This window comes from Pelobates fuscus, chromosome 11 (genome assembly GCF_036172605.1).
Source record: "Pelobates fuscus isolate aPelFus1 chromosome 11, aPelFus1.pri, whole genome shotgun sequence".
Taxonomy (NCBI): Eukaryota; Metazoa; Chordata; class Amphibia; order Anura; family Pelobatidae; genus Pelobates; species Pelobates fuscus.
The window spans coordinates 2,120,954-2,140,659 of NC_086327.1; the positions used below are offsets into that span (position 1 = coordinate 2,120,954).

The window sequence follows — 19,706 nt, forward strand, 5'->3', positions numbered from 1 at the left end:
CCAATACCAACATTTGTGCAGATAAAATATATTTTTTTATAAATCATTAACCTGTTAACATCCAAAAACTGAAAAATGCCCATTTCTATTTTAAAATATTAATCAACACTAAATATAAAGTATACAAAACTGAAATATTAGAATGAAACTTCAAAACCACAAATCTTCCAGAAATATGTTGTAATTATTTAGTATAAACATAAAAAACGATCAAACCCTGAAATTCATTATCTGATATAACGAGTATCATTACTGCATGGGGAATTCGTTATCTGATATAACGAGTATCATTACTGCATGGGGAATTCGTTATCTGATATAACGAGTAGCATCACTGCATGGGGAATTCGTTATCTGATATAACGAGTACCATTACTGCATGGGGAATTCGTTATCTGATATAACGAGTACCATTACTGCATGGGGAATTCGTTATTGGATATAACGAGTATCATTGCTGCATTGGGAATCCGTTATCTGATATAACGAGTATCATTACTGCATGGGGAATTCGTTATCTGATATAACGAGTATCATTACTGCATTGGGAATTCGTTATCTGATATAACGAGTGTCATTACTGCATGGGGAATTTATTATCTGACATAAAGAGTACCATTACTGCATGGGGAATTCATTATCTGATATAACGAGTATCATTACTGCATGGGGAATTCATTATCTGATATAACGAGCATCATTACTGCATGGGGAATTCGTTATCTGATATAACAAGTATCATTACTGCATGGGGAATTCATTATCTGATATAACAAGTAGCATTACTGCATGGGGAATTCATTATCTGATATAACGAGTGTCATTACTGCATGGGGAATTTGTTATCTGATATAATGAGTATCATTACTGCATGGGGAATCCATTATCTTATATAACGAGTATCATTACTGCATGGGGAATTCATTATCTGATATAACGAGTATCATTACTGCATGGGGAATTCATTATCTGATATAACGAGTATCATTACTGCATGGGCAATTCGTTATCTGATATAACGAGTACCATTTCTGCATGGGCAATTCATTATCTGATATAACGAGTATCGTTACTGCATGGGGAATTCATTATCCTATATAACGAGTATTGTTACTGCATGGGGAATTCATTATCTGATGTAGCGAGTATCGTTACTGCATGGGGAATTCAATTCATTATCTGAAATACTGTAGCTATAATTAGAATGATTTGTCACATTCATTTTAATATTTTGTTGAATTGTTGTTGTGTCTCCAGTTCCCTCTGTGTATTTCCTGAATCTGTGTCACCTGGTGTCATGTGTGTTCACTGTACACAATTAGGGCAGGAAAGATTTGCATCTCTTACCTGTTCAAAAAACAAAGCATTGCATTAGTTAGGGAAAGTAAGATCAGATTTTCTACTGTGATAGGTCACCAATCCCTGTATGCTTTATGCCATAACTACTGTATAATAACTGTATGAGTCTGTCCATCCTTCAATCCATCCATCCATTCATCTATCCATCCTTCAATCCATCCATCCTTCAATCCTCCCACCCATACTTCCATTTATCCATCCATCCATCCATCTTTCCATTCACCCGTCCATCCATTCATCAGTCCATCCTTCTATCAATGATCCATCCCCCTGTCTGATCATCTGTGACAAACGCTCTTTTCCTAGGACGTTTGCCACGAACACCTGGAGGAGTGTGGAAGCTGGCCTCCTGCCCGCCAACTATGGTCCAGGTCTAAGACCTCATTCTGGAATTACCCTGCCCACAGGGGCATCCGGAGGGGGGGGGGGCGAAGGGAAATGTCAATTTGCCCTTCTTCCCCACAGATACCCATGCAGGATAACCTGAAGTGGGTACTTTGTTTAATAACTTAAAAAAAAAAAGGCTGCACTTTCAGTTTGTGCTCAGCCAAACTGCACATGAAGCAGCCAAGTGTTCATTCCTGAGAGTGGGCTGCAATAGAAAGCAGGGATTGACTTTTATCACTGCTACCTTCTACGTGCAGGTGGCACCAAACTGAGCTGAGCTCTATGGTAGGACTACCAGTCCCAAGCCACTCAGCCACACTCCACCAGAGCAGGTAGGGAGAGAATTACTATACAATTGGGAATGAACAGACAGGGCGAATATATGGAGAAAGGGACAGGATGAGGGGTGGGAGAGGGGGGAATATGCAGAAATATGAAGGTGGGTGTAGGGAGCTATTTGAAAATGGACACATGGAGAATGGACACATGGAGAATTGAAACATGGAGAATTGAAACATGGAGAATGGAAACATGGAGAATGGAAACATGGAGAATGGACACATGGAGAATGGAAACATGGAGAATGGAAACATGGAGAATGGAAACATGGAGAATGGACACATGGAGAATGGAAACATGGAGAATGGAAACATGGAGAATGGACACATGGAGAATGGACACATGGAGAATGGACACATGGAGAATGGAAACATGGAGAATGGACACATGGAGAATGGACACATGGAGAATGGAAACATGGAGAATATGAAGAAAGGTTAAGGTGTGTATGGAGGGGATATGAGAGAAGGGGCACAAGATGGGTCGGGAGATATGAAAAAAGTTGAAGGTGTGTGTGGATGGGATATAAGAGAAGGGGCAGAAGTTGGGGGGGGGACACAAAAGTTTTTTTTTCTTTTCTGTATTATTATTATTATTATCATTATTATTATTAGTAGTAGTACTAGTAGTGGCATTGATAAGGTGTGGGAAGTGTTGTGGGTGCAATCTGATACTGTTGGTACTTTTTGGTGCTATGAGTGTCTCATAGTTCTGTAGTAACCGCTGTGTATGCTACCTTCTGATGTGGCAATAGCTTTGTCTGGGACTGTGGCAAGTTAAATCTGGTACTGTGGGTGCAATCTGGTGATGTGAAATGAAAAGTGCTGTGGGTGCAATCTGGTGCTGTGCATGCCACCTTTTGCTGTGGCCAAATGTAACGCGAAATGTAGATTACACATTTTTATTTTTTTAATTCAGTTATAGTTCCTTGATCATGGCTGTATGACTAATGGGGTGCATTGAGTAGTGTTAATATTGAAACAGATTAGAAATTGCAATACTTAAATCACATAATGTCAACTTGATTCTTCTAATAAGATTTTGCATCAGGTTTCTTTACTCTTTGCCTGCTTACGCTTCATGTGATAATGACTATGCCCCTCCCCTTAATGACACTGTCAAAATGGGGCCCAGCATGGATGTCATAACAATTACCCCCCTTCCCCCCTGAAAATATTCCTGTGGACGCCCATGCTTGCCCAGCCAACATTAGCAGCTTTCCCTGGGTGCCCCTGGGAACTGTTTTTGGTAGGAGGACTTCATGATTCCCGATCACCTCAGCGGGACTAAGGCGTGAATTTTATATTTTTTCAGCATGAGGTGACCGTGCGGTTCCCAGACAACTTGGTCCGAGGTTTTGAACCAGTTTGCAACTGCCAGGAGAGCGCTTTATGGAGGGAAGTTGCCTGAGACTAAGGGAAACAACCTGAGAGACTTGCTGAGCACCTGGTATTTCGGATGCAGGAGCTCCCAAAAGTTGACCGGCAAAAGCACCAAACGCCCTATTTTGGGCATAGGACCACGAGTGCAGCCAGTCAGAACTTTAACACAGTGGCGTTTTCCCTACCACTGCATTGATATGAGTGTTATTTGGACAACTTGGGTGTTCAGATCATGGCTTTTTGGGGATGTATGACATGTGTGGTTACTGTATGTTTTTATTATGTTTTGGAGTACTTTTATGTTTTGTGTTGGGCTCTCTGTTCCTGGGAGATACAGTGCCTTGCAAAAGTATTCACCCCCCATTGACATTTTTTGTGTTTTGTTGCCTCACAACCTGGAATTAACATGGATTGTTTGAGGATTTGCATCATTTAATTTACAGAGTATGCCCACAACTTTGAAGATTTTCTTTTTTCTCATTAACTTTGTTTAATGGTCTCAAATTTGATGACAGATTTTGGTCAAGTTTACAATTAAACTTAAATGGCCAATTGGTACAAACAGTTCAGAGACCAATCTTCCACCGCTGGTTAAGACTGAGGTGGTTTGTGATTTGTGCAAGATTCATTTTGTTTTCTGTGCTTTCTGGGCTGATTTTGTGACTTTGCCAGATCCAGCTGCTTTCTTCTCAATGGCCTTGATGACACCAACTGCAACAGTCTGTCTCATGTCACGCACAGCAAAACGACCAAGTGGAGGATAGTCATAGAAGCTCTCAACGCACATGGGTTTGCCTGGAACCATTTCAACGATGGCTGCATCACCAGACTTGAGGAACTTGGGTAAGTCTTCCAGTTTCTTACCAGAACGACGATCAATCTTTTCCTTCAACTCAGTGAACTTGCAGGCAATGTGGGCTGTGTGACAATCCAACACAGGGGCATATCCAGCACCAATTTGACCTGGGTGGTTAAGGATGATTACCTGTGCAGTAAATCCACCAGGTTCAAGAGGAGGGTCATTTTTGCTGTCACCAGCAACATTGCCACGATGGATGTCCTTGACGGAGACGTTCTTTACGTTGAAACCAATGTTGTCACCGGGAAAAGCCTCAGTCAGAGCCTCATGATGCATTTCCACAGACTTCACTTCAGTTGTTACATTGACTAGGGCAAAAATAACCACCATGCCTGGTTTAAGAACTCCAGTTTCTACATGACCAACAGGTACTGTGCCAATACCACCTATCTTGTACACATCCTGAAGTGGCAGACGGAGGGGTTTGTCTGTGGGATGGCTTGGTGGCAAAATGCTATCAAGAGCTTCAAGCAGAGTAGTTCCACTGCTATTTCCTTCCTTCCTGGTGATCTTCCGTCCCTTGAACCAAGGCATATTGGAGCTGGGCTCAAGCTGGAGCTGGGCTCACCATTCCAGCCAGAAATGGGTACAAAGACGACGGTGTCTGGGTTGTAATCAATCTTCTTGATGTATGTGCTGACTTCATTGCAAATTTCCTCGTATCTCTTTTGGCTGTATGGTGGCTCAGTGGAATCCATTTTGTTGACACCAACAATGAGCTGCTTTACACCAAGAGTGTAAGCCAATAGAGCATGCTCATGGGTTTGTCCATTCTTTGAGATACCAGCTTCAAACTCTCCTACACCAGCAGCAACGATCAAGACTGCACAGTCAGCCTGAGAGGTACCAGTGATCATGTTTTTGATGAAATCTCTGTGACCAGGAGCATCAATTATGGTAACATAGTATTTGCTGGTCTCGAATTTACACAGGGAAATGTCAATGGTAATACCACGCTCACGCTCGGCCTTCAGCTTATCCAGAACCCAGGCATACTTGAAGGAACCTTTTCCCATCTCAGCAGCTTCCTTCTCGAATTTCTCGATGGTTCTCTTATCGATACCACCACATTTGTAGATAAGATGTCCAGTTGTTGTGGATTTTCCAGAATCTACGTGTCCAATGACAACGATGTTGATATGAGTCTCTTCCTTTCCCATTGTGGATTAGTAGATGTTTAACGATGGGACACCTTGGAAATCGGTTGCAGACCCGGTGAGGAAGAGCATTTTTTTTCTTGTTTGTTTTTGGTGAAGCAAACAACAAATAGGGCAAAACTGCTTCAGCTCCTTCAAGTTGGATGGTTTGCACTTGTGAACAGCAATCTTTAAGTCTGACACAGATTTTTTATTGGATTGAGGTCTGGGCTTTGACTAGGCCATTCCAACACATTTCCAGGTTTCCCCTTAAACCACTCAAGTGTTGATTTAGCAGTGTGTTTGGGGTCATTGTCCTGCTGGAAGGTGAACCTCCATCCTAGCCTCAAATCACGCACAGAGTGGTACAGGTTTTGCTCAAGAATATCCCTGTATTTAGCACCATCCATCTTTCCCTCAACTCTGACCAGTTTCCCAGTCCCGGCTGCTGAAAAACATCCCCACAGCATGATGCTGCCACCACCATGTTTCACTGTGGGGATGGTGTTCTTTGGGTGATGTGATGTTTGGGTGTGCGCCAGACATAGCACTTACTTTGATGGCCGAAAAGTTACATTTTAGTCTCATCAGACCAGAGCACCTTCCTCCATATAGTTTGGGAGTCTCCCACATGCCTTTTCGCAAACTCAAAACGTGCTATTTTGTTTTAGGCTGAAAGCAATGGCTTTCTTCTGGCCACACTGCCATAAAGCCCAACTCTATGGAGCATACGGCTTATTGTCGTCCTATGTACAGATACTCCAGTCTCAGCTGTGGAACTCTGCAGCTCCTCTAGGGTTACCTTAGGTCTCTGTGCTGCCTCTCTGATTAATGCCATCCTTGCCCGGTCCGTGAGTTTTGGTGGGTGGCCGTCTCTTGGCAGGTTTGCTGTTGTGCCATGTTCTTTCCATTTGGTTATGATAGATCCTGGGAATCATCAAATATTTGGATATTTTTTTTATAATCTAACCCTGACTTGTACTTCTCAACAACATTGTCCCTTACTTGTTTGGAGAGTTCCTTGGTCTTCATGACAGTGTTTGTTTAGTGGTGCCTCTTGCTTAGGTGTTGCAGCCTCTGGGGCCTTTAAAAAAAGGTGTGTATATGTAATGACTGATCATGTGACACTTGGATTGCACACAGGTGGACATCATTTCACTAATAACAAAGGGGGTGAATACATACGCACATGCCAATTTTCTGTTTTCTATTTCTAAAAAAATAGTTTTATGTGTATATTTTTCTCTTTTCACTTCACCAACTTAAATTATTGTGTTCGGATCCATCACATAAATTTCATATTAATAAAACATTGAACTTAAGGCTGTAATGTAACAAAATAGGTAAAAAGTTAAGGGAGTGAATACTTTTGCAAGGCACTGTAATTAGCTTACCGGTCTTTAATTCAAATATCTTCCAGGCACAGAGATCTTTGGGAGGGGCTTGCATTGTATTGTGTGGTGACTCCCTGCAGGGGCTTGTGTATGTAAGCAGGCAACTTGGCCATAATAAAGCAGTTCCTTTTCACCCTTCACTCAGTCTGGACTAGTGTTTGGGTGGATCAGCTGTAATGTCTGCAGGAGAGCTCAATCATTTGAAGCTGTACCCAGAACCTTGTTCCAAGGCAGGAAGCGACGATGAGACCCCAGCCAAGCTGTGGTGGCTAGGAGCTGAAGCACTCCTTTGTCCCGGTGGAGAGCTAGTAAGCAAGCTTAATGGAGGTACCCAGTCAGGGTTGCCAGGTGGTCCGTCATACCATCCTTCCATCCATGCATCCACCCACGCACCTATTCATTCCCCTATCAATCCATCCCACCACCTACTTATCATCCCATCTATTCATCCTTCCATCCATCCCTTTGTCCATCCATTACCCTTCCATCCTTCTACCCACCTGTCCATTCATCCACCCATCCATCCATCCATCCGTCCATCCATCTATCCATCCATCCGTTCATCCACCCCTCCATGATCCACCCACCTGTCTGTCCATCCATCCTTCTGTCCATACATCCATCTATCCACCCACCCATGCACGCATCCATTCTTACACACATCATAGATCAATCCATTCACGATCAATCCACCAATATGTGCTTCCTTCCATCCATGACTTCATCCACCCACCGATACAGCATCGATCAATCCATCCATGATCCATCCACCCAGATGTCCTTCCTTCCATCTATCCATCTATCTAACCACTCATCTGTCCGTCCATTATCCATCCACCTCAGAAAACAAGTCAGTAAATTAACAATACAATAATTGGTACTCACACTGACAGTCGTCTCCGGGCACAGTACAGAAGAACCTAACATTTGTATCTGTAAAACCGGTGACCGAGGACTGAATTTCATTATCACAAACACTTTTTGTTGCACAACCGCGAATTGAAAGAGATTGCAGATTTTCTGTAGATAAGAAATGTAACAAAATATGTTTTACATCAGCCAGCTATTAACAAGCGCGCAATACACCACAGTGAAAGTTTGAATCAATATCTTAAAATATGTTCTGCTTCTTAAGCAGAAATATAAAATCAAGGCTTTTTAACAAGAATATGTAAATGCAGCTTTGCAACATTGTCTTAAAGGGTTCACTGTAGGCACCTTTTCTGCTTCATCTCAATGCAGTGGTTATAGTGTCTGGATTCCCCTGTCCACTTCCTTTTATTCAGTGTTAGACAGGTTTTAATGTTTTTATGGTAAAACCAGGGGCCCATCCCCTCTGTACTGCGTGGCTTAATAAGGTAGTATTAGCCTGAGCAGCAATGAGAGGCTGTGATTGGCCGAGAGTGTCAGCTGACTGCTTTTAACCTATCACAGCGCCCATTGCAGGTATGAATTAGTATGGCTACAAGGAACTGTATAATCTCTGCTTTAAGCACACCTCTAGTGGGGGAAGGGTTATTGGTGGGCAGCGAACCTCATTTAGTGTTAAACTGCTTGAAAATGGTTTATTAATTAATGGAGGGACAACACCTGGGGACTCCAGACACTATAACCACTTTATCAAAATGGAATCATTACAGTGACTACAGTGTCCCTGTAATTACCAGTGCGAGAAAAAGACTGAATATATATAGATAAACATAAAATATTCAAGATCCAGCACACTCACTCCCTAAAAACCAACTGCACAATAACGAAAGGTCACAAAATATAACAGATTTATTTAAAAACGCCTTAGGTACAAAATAATGGGAATTTAGTTACAATATATGATCATAGATTACATAAGCCTGCCACAACGTCAATATATGTATATTTATTAACCCTATAAACATTTCATCCTCTCTGTTTTGTTTCATGTCGACGTCCAGTGAAATGAAAACTGAATTCAATTCTCAACACTAAACAATTCTGAGTGAATAAAACTCTCTGTGTCTGTAAAGCGAAGCGCGACCTACAGAAAGGGCTGTATTTTGGTATGGAGTCCTGGTCTCTTTATCAATATTATACAGGTTTCAATAAATAGTCAAATTGTGCACAGACAGAAAATTGCATCTAGTTGGTTCGGTTCGTACAAAGTTTGTTTCCAGATTTTTGTGGTAAATGTAATTGGGACAATTTGTTTTCATTTTTAACCTCTCACTCATTGCCTTCCTTCCCCTAATCCTCTAAGAGGTTACATTAACAGATAGAAGCCTAATATGATCAGTCTGAGCCCTGTTCTAGTACAGCTAGGTTTAAATTACCCCTCATACCCCTACCTGCCCTTATTGTATTAGCTTGGGTAGCAATAGCTTGTTGGTCTTTTATGACAACGAACAGCCACTGGGTGCTCACTGTTTTGGAGTATGAGGAAGGTTTAGTAATATGGGGGTCATATTAATTGACGCTTAGTTCAGGCGATATCTCAATTAGGCATAGTTTGTTTAACTCTGGGAGACGGAAAGAAGGGCCTCTATATTAAATGATCTAGTTTCAAGGAGAGAGCTGGTAATTCCCTCCATGTTATTAGACGAATGACGAATGAATAAAGTGCACAGAGGTCATTTTGTGCAAATTTGTTTATTCTTGTTTTGTGCGAATGAGCTAACTTTGTAAAATTCTGACAAATTCACATTCGTCCAAATAAGAATTCCCAAATTCAATAAATAGTGTTCAGCAGTGATCTCACATTTAGTTATTAAACTTAGAATAATACAAAGCATATTTGCACTGCGGGTGAAATCAGTTCTTATTACTATAAAGTCCCCAGTGGTAAGATTGGCGTTACTTTACCTGTTATGGTGGAACCTCGCAGGAAGCACATGGTCTCATTCCCAGTACATTGAATGTTATCCCCACTGTAGCACACAATGGAGCCTGGAGAGGAACATGTTGGGCAGGTCACACCGTTGGGCTCCGGGCTTCCTGCTGGCACTTTAATTAAAGCAGATAAAGAATAAGATCAGAATCCAAACCAATGATTTCGAGGAATCCCACCATTAGAGAGATATAACCTTCATGTTACTTGTATCACGTGCAGGGCCGGCCTTAGGGGTGTGCGAGCTGTGCGGCCGCACAGGGCGCCATGGAGAAGGGGCGCCGACCTGGATTACATTTTTTTTTTTTTTTTAAACATTTGTGGTGGGGGCGGAGCTTACCGTGCGGCGGGGCGGGAGCTAAAAGCGCCGGAAAATTGCTGCAGGGGAAGCAGGAAGGAGTCCCTGCTTCCCCACCAAACAGTCACCAGGAGCTGCCACAATGAACTCCTCAGGTAACTGTGTGCATTACTGTCTGTGTGTATGACTGTCTGCCTCTGTGTGTCTGTGTGTATGACTGTCTGCCTGTGTGTGTGTGTGTGTGTGTGTATTACTGTCTGTGTGTGTATGACTGTCTGCCTCTGTGTGTGTGTGTGTGTGTGTATGACTGTCTGCCTGTATGTGTGTGTATGACTGTCTGCCTCTGTGTGTGTGTGTGTGTGTGTATGACTGTCTGCCTCTGTGTGTGTGTATGACTGTCTGCCTGTGTGTGTGTGTGTGTGTGTATTACTGTCTCTGTGTGTGTGTATGATTGTCTGCCTCTGTGTGTGTGTGTATGACTGTCTGCCTGCCTGTGTGTGTGTGTGTGTGTATTACAGTCTGTGTGTGTGTATGACTGTCTGCCTCTGTGTGTGTGTGTATGACTGTCTGCCTCTGTGTGTCTGTGTGTATGACTGTCTGCCTCTGTGTGTCTGTGTGTATGACTGTCTGCCTGCCTGCCTGTGTGTGTGTGTGTATTACTGTCTGTGTGTGTGCGTGTATGACTGTCTGCCTCTGTGTGTGTGTGTGTGTGTATGACTGTCTGCCTGCCTGTGTGTGTGTGTATTACAGTCTGTGTGTGTGTATGACTGTCTGCCTCTGTGTGTGTGTGTATGACTGTCTGCCTCTGTGTGTCTGTGTGTATGACTGTCTGCCTCTGTGTGTCTGTGTGTATGACTGTCTGCCTGCCTGCCTGTGTGTGTGTGTGTATTACTGTCTGTGTGTGTGCGTGTATGACTGTCTGCCTCTGTGTGTGTGTGTGTGTGTATGACTGTCTGCCTGTGTGTGTGTATGACTGTCTGTCTGTGTGTGTGTGTGTATGACTGTATGCCTGTGTGTGTGTGTGTGTATGACTGTCTGCCTCTGTGTGTGTGTGTGTGTATGACTGTCTGCCTCTGTGTGTGTGTGTGTGTATGACTGTCTGCCTCTGTGTGTCTGTGTGTATGACTGTCTGCCTGTGTGTGTCTGTGTGTTTGACTGTCTGCCTGTGTGCGTCTGTGTGTGTGTGTATGACTGTCTGCCTGTGTGTGTGTGTGTGTGTGTGTATAAGACTGTCTGCCACTGTGTGTATTACTGTCTGCCTCTGTGTGTGTGTCTGTGTGTATGACTGTCTGCCTCTGTGTGTATGACTGTCTGCCTCTGTGTGTATGGCTGTTTGCCTGTGTGTGTCTGTATGTGTGTGTGTGTGTGTATGACTGTCTGCCACTGTGTGTCTGTGTGTATTACTGTCTGCCTCAGTGTGTGTGTCTGTGTGTATTACTGTCTGCCTCTGTGTGTGTGACTGTGTGTATGACTGCCTCTGTGTGTATGACTGCCTCTGTGTGTATGACTGCCTGCCTCTGTGTGTCTGTGTGTATGACTGTCTGCCTGTGTGTGTGTGTCTGTGTGTATGACTGTCTGCGTGTGTGTGTGTGTATGACTGTCTGCCTCTGTGTGTGTCTGTGTGTATGACTGTGTGTGTGTCTGTGTGTATTACTGTCTGCCTCTGTGTGTGTCTGTGTGTATTACTGTCTGTGTCTGTGTGTCTGTGTGTATGACTGACTGTCTGCCTGTGTGTGTGTGTGTGACTGTCTGCCTTTGTGTGTCTGTGTGTGTATGACTGTCTGCCTGTGTGTGTGTGTGTGTGTGTGTGGATGTCTTCCTGTGTGTGTGTATGGCCGTCTGACTATGTGTGTGTGTGTGTGTGTGTGTGTCACATACAACCAATACACGCATATCACACACTGTTAATACACCCATTACAAATATCACACATAGCATACATATCACACACAGTCATCACACCTACTATCACATACACAGACAACACAAACATTACCGCATACATGGATGACGCAGTGGGGGGGGGCGCTGTGAAGATTTTTCGCACAGTGCGTCTAAATGCCTAAGGCCGGCCCTGATCATGTGTTCATTTTATTGGTAACATTCCATTTTACTCACATGTGGGGAATGTCGGGGTACATCCACTACTGTTACAACATGACGTTGCAATTGTGATCTTTTCCTGGTTAAAGCTATAGCTTCCACTCACACTGCACTGCTTCTCTGGGAGACATTTCCTGGAAATCTTTTCAAAAACCACTCCGTCTGTACGTTGTACGAGAAAAGAACAGAAATGCGGAATAAAGTCTGAAACACAATACCGGTCTGTCCTCATCTGTACATCGAGATGGGAACTCTGGGATAGTTTGGAAACATAATTTTCCAAGTTCCTGAGCTGAATGCTGACTTTCTAAAGTCCATCTCTAGATATATGCAGGTGATGCACAATGGTAATACAAATAAAGAACATCTAAGATCATTTTACATTGACTTTAGAGACAAAACTAATTCTCAAAACAAGTAAAAACTACAGCATAACTCCAACCTAAATATAGGAACTAAATTTCTTAAATAAGTTTTGAGATACATCTTCTGACCAGAAATAGAACAGTGAGGTATACTGTCAGTTCCTCTGTGAACCTCATTCCATGACCTACTTCACCACATACCCAACTACTTACTGTGTACTTAGTTCCACAGACAATCCCAGTGGAACAGGCCACATGTGGTAACTAAAGAGTCTATTTAACCACATACCCAAACTGCTTTCTTTGTACTGAGATACACAGACACTCCCAGTGTGACAGGCCACACGTGGTGATTATAGTGTCATTTTACCACATACCCAAATTGGTTAATGTGTACTGAGATCCACAGATATTACCAGTGGGACAGACCACACATGGTGACTATAGTGTCCCTTTAACCACATACCTAAACTAGTTACTTTTTACTGAGATCCACAGGTGCATCAAGTGTGACAGACTACACGTGGTGACTATAGTGTCCCTTTAACCACATACCCAAACTAGTTATTGTATACTGAGATCCACAGACACTCCTAGCGGGACAAGCCATGTGTGGTAACTATAGTGTCCCTTTAACCACATACCCAAACTAGTTACAGTGTACTGAGATGCACAGACACTCCTAGCGGGACAAGCCACACGTGGTAATTATAGAGTCCGTTTAACCACATACCCAAACTAGTTACTGTTTACTGAGATCCACAGACACTCCTAGCGGGACAAGCCACGTGTGGTAACTATAGCGTCGCTTTAACCACATACCCAAACTAGTTACTGTGTACTGAGATCCACAGACGCTTCCAGTGGGACAGGGCACGTTGCTCCCGGTACAGGTAGAACCCGTGGTGTTCACACACTCTATGCAGTAGAGGGAGCCCCCTGGAAAACAAATACAGTGAGAATATGGAAAATAATTCTAAAGAATGGCCAGCAGCGCTATGGAGGGGTGCAATCCTAAATTTGTAATGTAGCCACAAATATAGCTCAGATATGCTGTGCTTTAACCGAAATGGTAATAAAAGTTAGCTTATTTCCAGCATTGCGCGGGTCCGATCTCTATGGGGAAAGTTCAGTTTGTCCATGCAGGCCATGGAAATGCTGAACTTCAGTTCTGAACATTGTACAGCACTGCCCCAGGAAGCACCTCCAGTGACCCTCTGAGGAGTGGCAACTGAAGCTGTCCCTAGGGTTTACAGCAAAAAGCCTGAAGGGACTACAATTACATTAAGCTGTTGTCCCTTTAACTCTGTCAGAGAAGTGGGCGGCGTCTGTAAGGAGGGTGAAGAGGCTGCATCAGAGAGAAACGCAGGCAGCGCTTGTGGCACACGCCAGGCACACGCTCTGGCAGGTCATGATTTTTGTTTGTCATGTGACCACTTTGTATAGCTATATATTAATAGTTTCCTTATAAAACCCAGTGGATGAATTTAGTTTTCTGGCTAGCTCAGACCACCGGGATTTATTATACACGTTTTACTCGAGCCTTGACTATAAATATCCAATTCAGAGCAAATCTCTTTACATTTTGGGAATATTTCGCTACATATTTTACCAATTTACATTCAGAGTGATCCAATTATGGACTTGGTTTAATATTTGTGGATCAGCTTTTTAAATGATTTAATATTTTGGAAAAAAAAATGAAATAGTTAAATATTTAGATATTTTTTCATAATTCGATATATTTTGATCATGTATGATATGTTTAACCCCTTAAGGACACATGACATGTGTGGCATGTCATGATTCCCTTTTATTCCAGAAGTTTGGTCCTTAAGGGGTTAAACATACATAAAATTAATTGTAAAGCTTTGAAAAGCTTATTGAAAATTATTAAATTAAGGTCATTAACAAATAATAACACAATAATAACCTACCACAAACAGCCTACTGCAAAAACAAACTTAATTCAAAATAAATAAAGTTATAATAAATGAGAGTTGCTTTTCTGTCTCTCTCACAAACTAGCAATAGTAACTAGAGAACACTTACCTGCATTAGTAAACAATGTGGTAGTTGGAGTTGGAGTCGTGGTAGTTGTATCTAGAGTAGTGGTAGTTGTATCTAGAGTTGTGGTAGTTGTATCTAGAGTCGTGGTAGTTGTATCTAGAGTCGTGGTAGTTGTATCTAGAGTAGTGGTAGTTGTATCTAGAGTAGTGGTAGTTGTATCTAGAGTCGTGGTAGTTGTATCTAGAGTCGTGGTAGTTGTATCTAGAGTTGTGGTAGTTGTATCTAGAGTCGTGGTAGTTGTATCTAGAGTCGTGGTAGTTGTATCTAGAGTAGTGGTAGTTGTATCTAGAGTAGTGGTAGTTGTATCTAGAGTCGTGGTAGTTGTATCTAGAGTAGTGGTAGTTGTATCTAGAGTCGTGGTAGTTGTATCTAGAGTCGTGGTAGTTGTAGTTGTTGTAGTTGGAGTCGTGGTAGTTGTAGGTGGAGTTGTGGTAGTTGTGGAAAAATTTCCTGTGGCATTTGTAACATCTACTGAAGAATTTACCCATGAGCCATCTGAAAAAAATGGCACAAAATATAAATTATTGAGCATTTTAACATAGATCATAACACGGTCCTCCAAGTATAACCTGTTACTCTTATCACAAACACACATTATATTGTTTACATTAGATATAGGTATATATTAGTTGTGTTCGGGGCCATTTCAGTAATGGAACTGAAATAGAGATTAAGTAATCTACCTTTAATAAGCAAAGTCGGTTGAGTCGGTTGAGGTGTGCCGATACCGACGTATGTGGTAGGCCTGTAAATAGTTGGGCCTACCTTAGATAGAGTTGAATAGAGGGAGTGGAGGGTGGGCCAGCATTACGTCTGGAACCAATCAGGTAATGTAGGGAAGAGGGGGAGTCCCTTTTAAAGGTACATAGCCCCTCCCACAATTTCAGGCCCAGCCTTCCAATTTGTGTTTGGGGCCATTTCAGTAATAGAAATTAAATAGAGACTAAGTAATCTACCTTTAATAAGCAAAGTGGGTTGAGGTGTGCTGATACTGACGTATGTGGTAGGCCTTTAAATAAGTGGGCAAAAGGAATATCAAGCTTGCTCAAAAAGATATTTATTACGAAACCATATAACATCATACCAACATATCTATGAGGACATCTTAACAAATGCCTTTCTAATCTCCTGTATTGGTTGAGGTATATAAACAGCATAAAAAGAAGAAAAAAAAGGTACTTAGCGCTCACAGAAAAGGAGAAGGAATGTTACCTTGCACATATAATGTTTCGAGTGGTTACATAAACAAGTTGTTCTTTTAACCTACATATGAATAAAATAAAACACACATAGTGTAACCTGTATATACAATGTAAAAGTGAGAGAAAGCAATTTTCTTCAAACTCACAATTTTCAGAGCCTTTTATAAGTCGGCTCTAAACTCTTAGCGCTTATCGTCTCCTCCTTGAGACATATATGATTTAATCTTCCAGGAAGGTCCGCAGGGACTGATGAAAGTGCAGCAGACTCCAAAGTATATGGAAGAAGATTTATTTAAACAAATAGTTTAAAATAAAAAGGTATATATATACACAAATAAAAAGTAAATATAGCACAACGCATTTCAACCATAACAGGTCTTTTTCAAGTGCATCTGTCTTGACAACTGAATACAAAATGCTTATATACACTAAGGGGAACAGGGAACAAAGTGAATAATGGTTTGCACATGTATACACAAATCCACCCACTTCCAAATATGGTCATAGCCGGAAGTGTCTTGCCAAACGAATTATGGCTGCACTTCCGGCTATGCACGGCTCCCTCCTGCCCTCCCCAACATGTCCGCCAAGTCCTTTCACTAATATCCAGTCGGTGTCTTCCGTCCGTGCTTTCTATGATTCCGGCTTGTCGGCGCGTCACTTCCTGTGACGCGAGTCATGTGGTTATCAAACGAAACGTCATTTCCTGTGACGTATCGATCTTAGCGAAATTAAGGTCACATGGGTGATGCGGACCTTCCTGGAAGATTAAATCATATATGTCTCAAGGAGGAGACGATAAGCGCTAAGAGTTTAGAGCCGACTTATAAAAGGCTCTGAAAATTGTGAGTTTGAAGAAAATTGCTTTCTCTCACTTTTACATTGTATATACAGGTTACACTATGTGTGGTTTATTTTATTCATATGTAGGTTAAAAGAACAACTTGTTTATGTAACCACTCGAAACATTATATGTGCAAGGTAACATTCCTTCTCCTTTTGCGTGAGCGCTAAGTACCTTTGTTTCTTCTTTTCAATTTATTTCAAAGTGTAAGAGGTGACACTACACTTGGGTATTTTTAGCTGCACCGGGTTTAAGGAATTACTAGCGCCTTTGTATCCTTTATTTGTTTTTAACTATATAAACAGCATAGGCCGACGACTTCCAGCGGCCTAATGTTTTGATCACATGTACCGGAATGTCTTGGCTTAAGGCAGTGGATGCTGCCCCTATCCTGAATGAGTGCCCTGAATATTTGTTGGTGTTCAAGCAATAGTCGTGTCAACAATAGTCGTATATATTCCATGAATTTAGACATGGTGAGGGTAGCCCCATGAAGTGACAGGAGAGGGAGTGAGGCGTGAGTGGGTGCTGAAAGTAGGTATGCGTCGAAAACGTTTACCAGGCACCATGAATTGTCGGTGGGGTAGTAATTGTCGGTGGGGTAGTAATGGACGGTTTGACCCATTTGACTAGTCTTAGTTGTGGTTAAGCTCAGCACATGATGGTCTTGTTGCTTGTTAAGGTATGAGGTGCCAAGGCAATTTTGACCTTCATGTTGCCCCGTGATAGTGAACTCTCGTGGTCTGAGGAAGCCGTAGAAAGCCAAGTATATGGCTGAGTAAGGAAGCGAGAGCAACGTACATGTTGAACAATGTATGCTTGGCTCTGCCCAGCGGTAGTCTGAAATCCTGCTAAGGAAGAAGGCCTAAACCAAGCTGGTAAATAACAGAATAGAAGGAAGGGGGTAAGTATGTAAGTTTGTATGATACTCCAACCTGCTGAATATCCCCATAACCATAATATTTAAATCCACTATGATCTACACACCTATGACCTTTAGGTGACGTGTTAAACTTGTCCTAGCTTGGCACGTATGATCTATGAGCTTGATGAGCCAAGATTGTCTAAGCTTGGAGCCTTGAGTCTGGAACACATGTCAGAATAAAGTTATAGTAGGTTTGTAAATGTCTGCTCAGTACCGTTTGTACCTTGCGTACATTTATGCTCCTGCTCACTGAGTTGCAGTAGTATGTCTGAGTAACGAAACGTATGACTGTTACATATAATGCACGGACCAATTGGTAGGAAACACAACACTCTTGACCTCTGTCTAGGTCTCTGAATCACGAAAGCAGACCTAGAGATCAAAATTACAAATAATGAGTTAACATATACAACTAAATGCCCCCCGCCCCCCCTCTCCGGGGAAAATGCCCGTCAGCTATGATTTAAGAAACTTGTAACTGTTACCTAATGCACGTACCAGTAAGAAAGCAACAAAACACTTCTTGAGCTCTGACTAGGTCTATAAACATGAAAGCAGACCTATAGGTCAGAATGACAAAATACTGTTTGTGGCGGAACCAGCCTTGCCACTGGGCATTGGAGAAGACTGATTGCCAGCCTCCTGTGCTGTGACTATGGTCCCTCTCATCAGCCCATGCTAGATTTAAACCCCATGGTGATTTGACTGTATTTGTGGGATCTGAGCGCTGTTTGGATATATTGAGCGCTCAGATCCAAGCTATCTGGGGATAGTTTGAATGTGGGGGTTCTGTTCAGTATGATAGGAATTGTGTATTTTTGTGTATTTTTGCTGTTGTTGTGAATAGATACATTTTCTGTACCTGGAGATAGTTGGCTTACCACACCCAGTTAAGCCAATTATCTCCAGGATAGAGGACTCTGTGGAACAGGTTTGGGCTGGAAAGCCATGCTTCAGTGGTCACAAAGGACTTTGACCTAACTTTTAAACCAATGGAAGGAAATGTCTGAGTTTTGAGTATGTTTGTATATGGAGTATGCTGATTCTGAAAATATATGTTTTATGTGAATGACATGTTTATTTTGAAAGTTATTAATATTGTGTAAAAACTGTATATTTTCTGCCTGTGATAATTAGTCTATTGTGTTGAGATAATTGTATCACAGGCAGAGGGGAGGATTTCTGCTGGTATGAATAGGAGTGTTGCTGTGTTGTAATGTATTGATTGGTTGTTCTTCAAAACCCTGTGGGCAGTACTATGTTTGTAAAATGGGCATAAAAGCAGAGTGTTGGATTAAATGCTTCAGTTCTACTTCACCCTCAATTTGGAGTGCCATCTCTTATTGGGGGGAATCGGCTACAAGGGATTGCTATGCTCTGCATATTCCCTCGCTATAATCACTCCTAAGCTATTTTAAGAGCTTGTTCCTGCTTCGCTCTGAAGGAAGAGAAGTTCGGCCTGCGGTGGTTGTGGTGTCTGCTAGAGTGCTTGAAGCCCTCAGGAAGTGCTAGGAGCATCCTTTGACGGAGGTACCCAGTCGGGGTGCCAGGTGATGCGTTACAACTGTTATAAATAGTCAACCAAAATCCAACCGGGAAAACTAATTCTCCATACTGCCTGAAAGTGCTAACAGTCTTTAAGAAATATGTAAATTAAGACATAGCAATGGAATTCTAACATACATAGGAAACAGTGATTGCTTATTATAGGCTATGTGTAACAAGGCCACCAGGTGGCGTTGTGCTGCACTTAAACCTGATCACCCGTTGTGAGATATCTGGACTTGTTTGAAAAAGCAGAGTTTGTAACAAAGACTAGAAAATACAGCAATAAAACATGACACAGAGGATAACCGATACTGACCATAATGTGCAGATAACACGACACAGAGGATAACCGATACTGACCATAATGTGCATATAACACGACACAGAGGATAACCGATACTGACCATAATGTGCAGATAACACGACACAGAGGATAACCGATACTGACCATAATGTGCAGATAACACGACACAGAGGATAACCGATACTGACCATAATGTGCAGATAACATGACACAGAGGATAACCGATACTGACCATAATGTGCAGATAACACGACACAGAGGATAACCGATACTGACCATAATGTGCATATAACATGACACAGAGGATAACCGATACTGACCATAATGTGCA

The 19,706-nt window shown here is 42.1% G+C and overlaps 1 protein-coding gene and 1 pseudogene across 1 annotated transcript in view; both read right to left on the reverse strand.

Annotated features, from left to right (window-relative positions):
- Window positions 1–470: 470 nt before the first annotated feature.
- LOC134577862 (uncharacterized) overlaps window positions 471–19,706 on the reverse strand; it is a 42,172-nt gene continuing 22,936 nt past the window's right edge. Inside the window, exons 8-13 of the mRNA XM_063436770.1 lie at window positions 14,535–15,047; window positions 13,305–13,421; window positions 12,133–12,279; window positions 9,692–9,832; window positions 7,742–7,876; window positions 471–1,347 (exon numbers count right to left, since the gene is read on the reverse strand). Of these exons, the coding sequence (XP_063292840.1) occupies window positions 1,319–1,347; window positions 7,742–7,876; window positions 9,692–9,832; window positions 12,133–12,279; window positions 13,305–13,421; window positions 14,535–15,047 (1,082 nt within the window). The 3' untranslated portion in view covers window positions 471–1,318. The remainder of the gene's footprint in view (window positions 1,348–7,741; window positions 7,877–9,691; window positions 9,833–12,132; window positions 12,280–13,304; window positions 13,422–14,534; window positions 15,048–19,706) is intronic.
- On the reverse strand, window positions 4,015–5,546 carry LOC134577255 (elongation factor 1-alpha, somatic form-like; annotated as a pseudogene).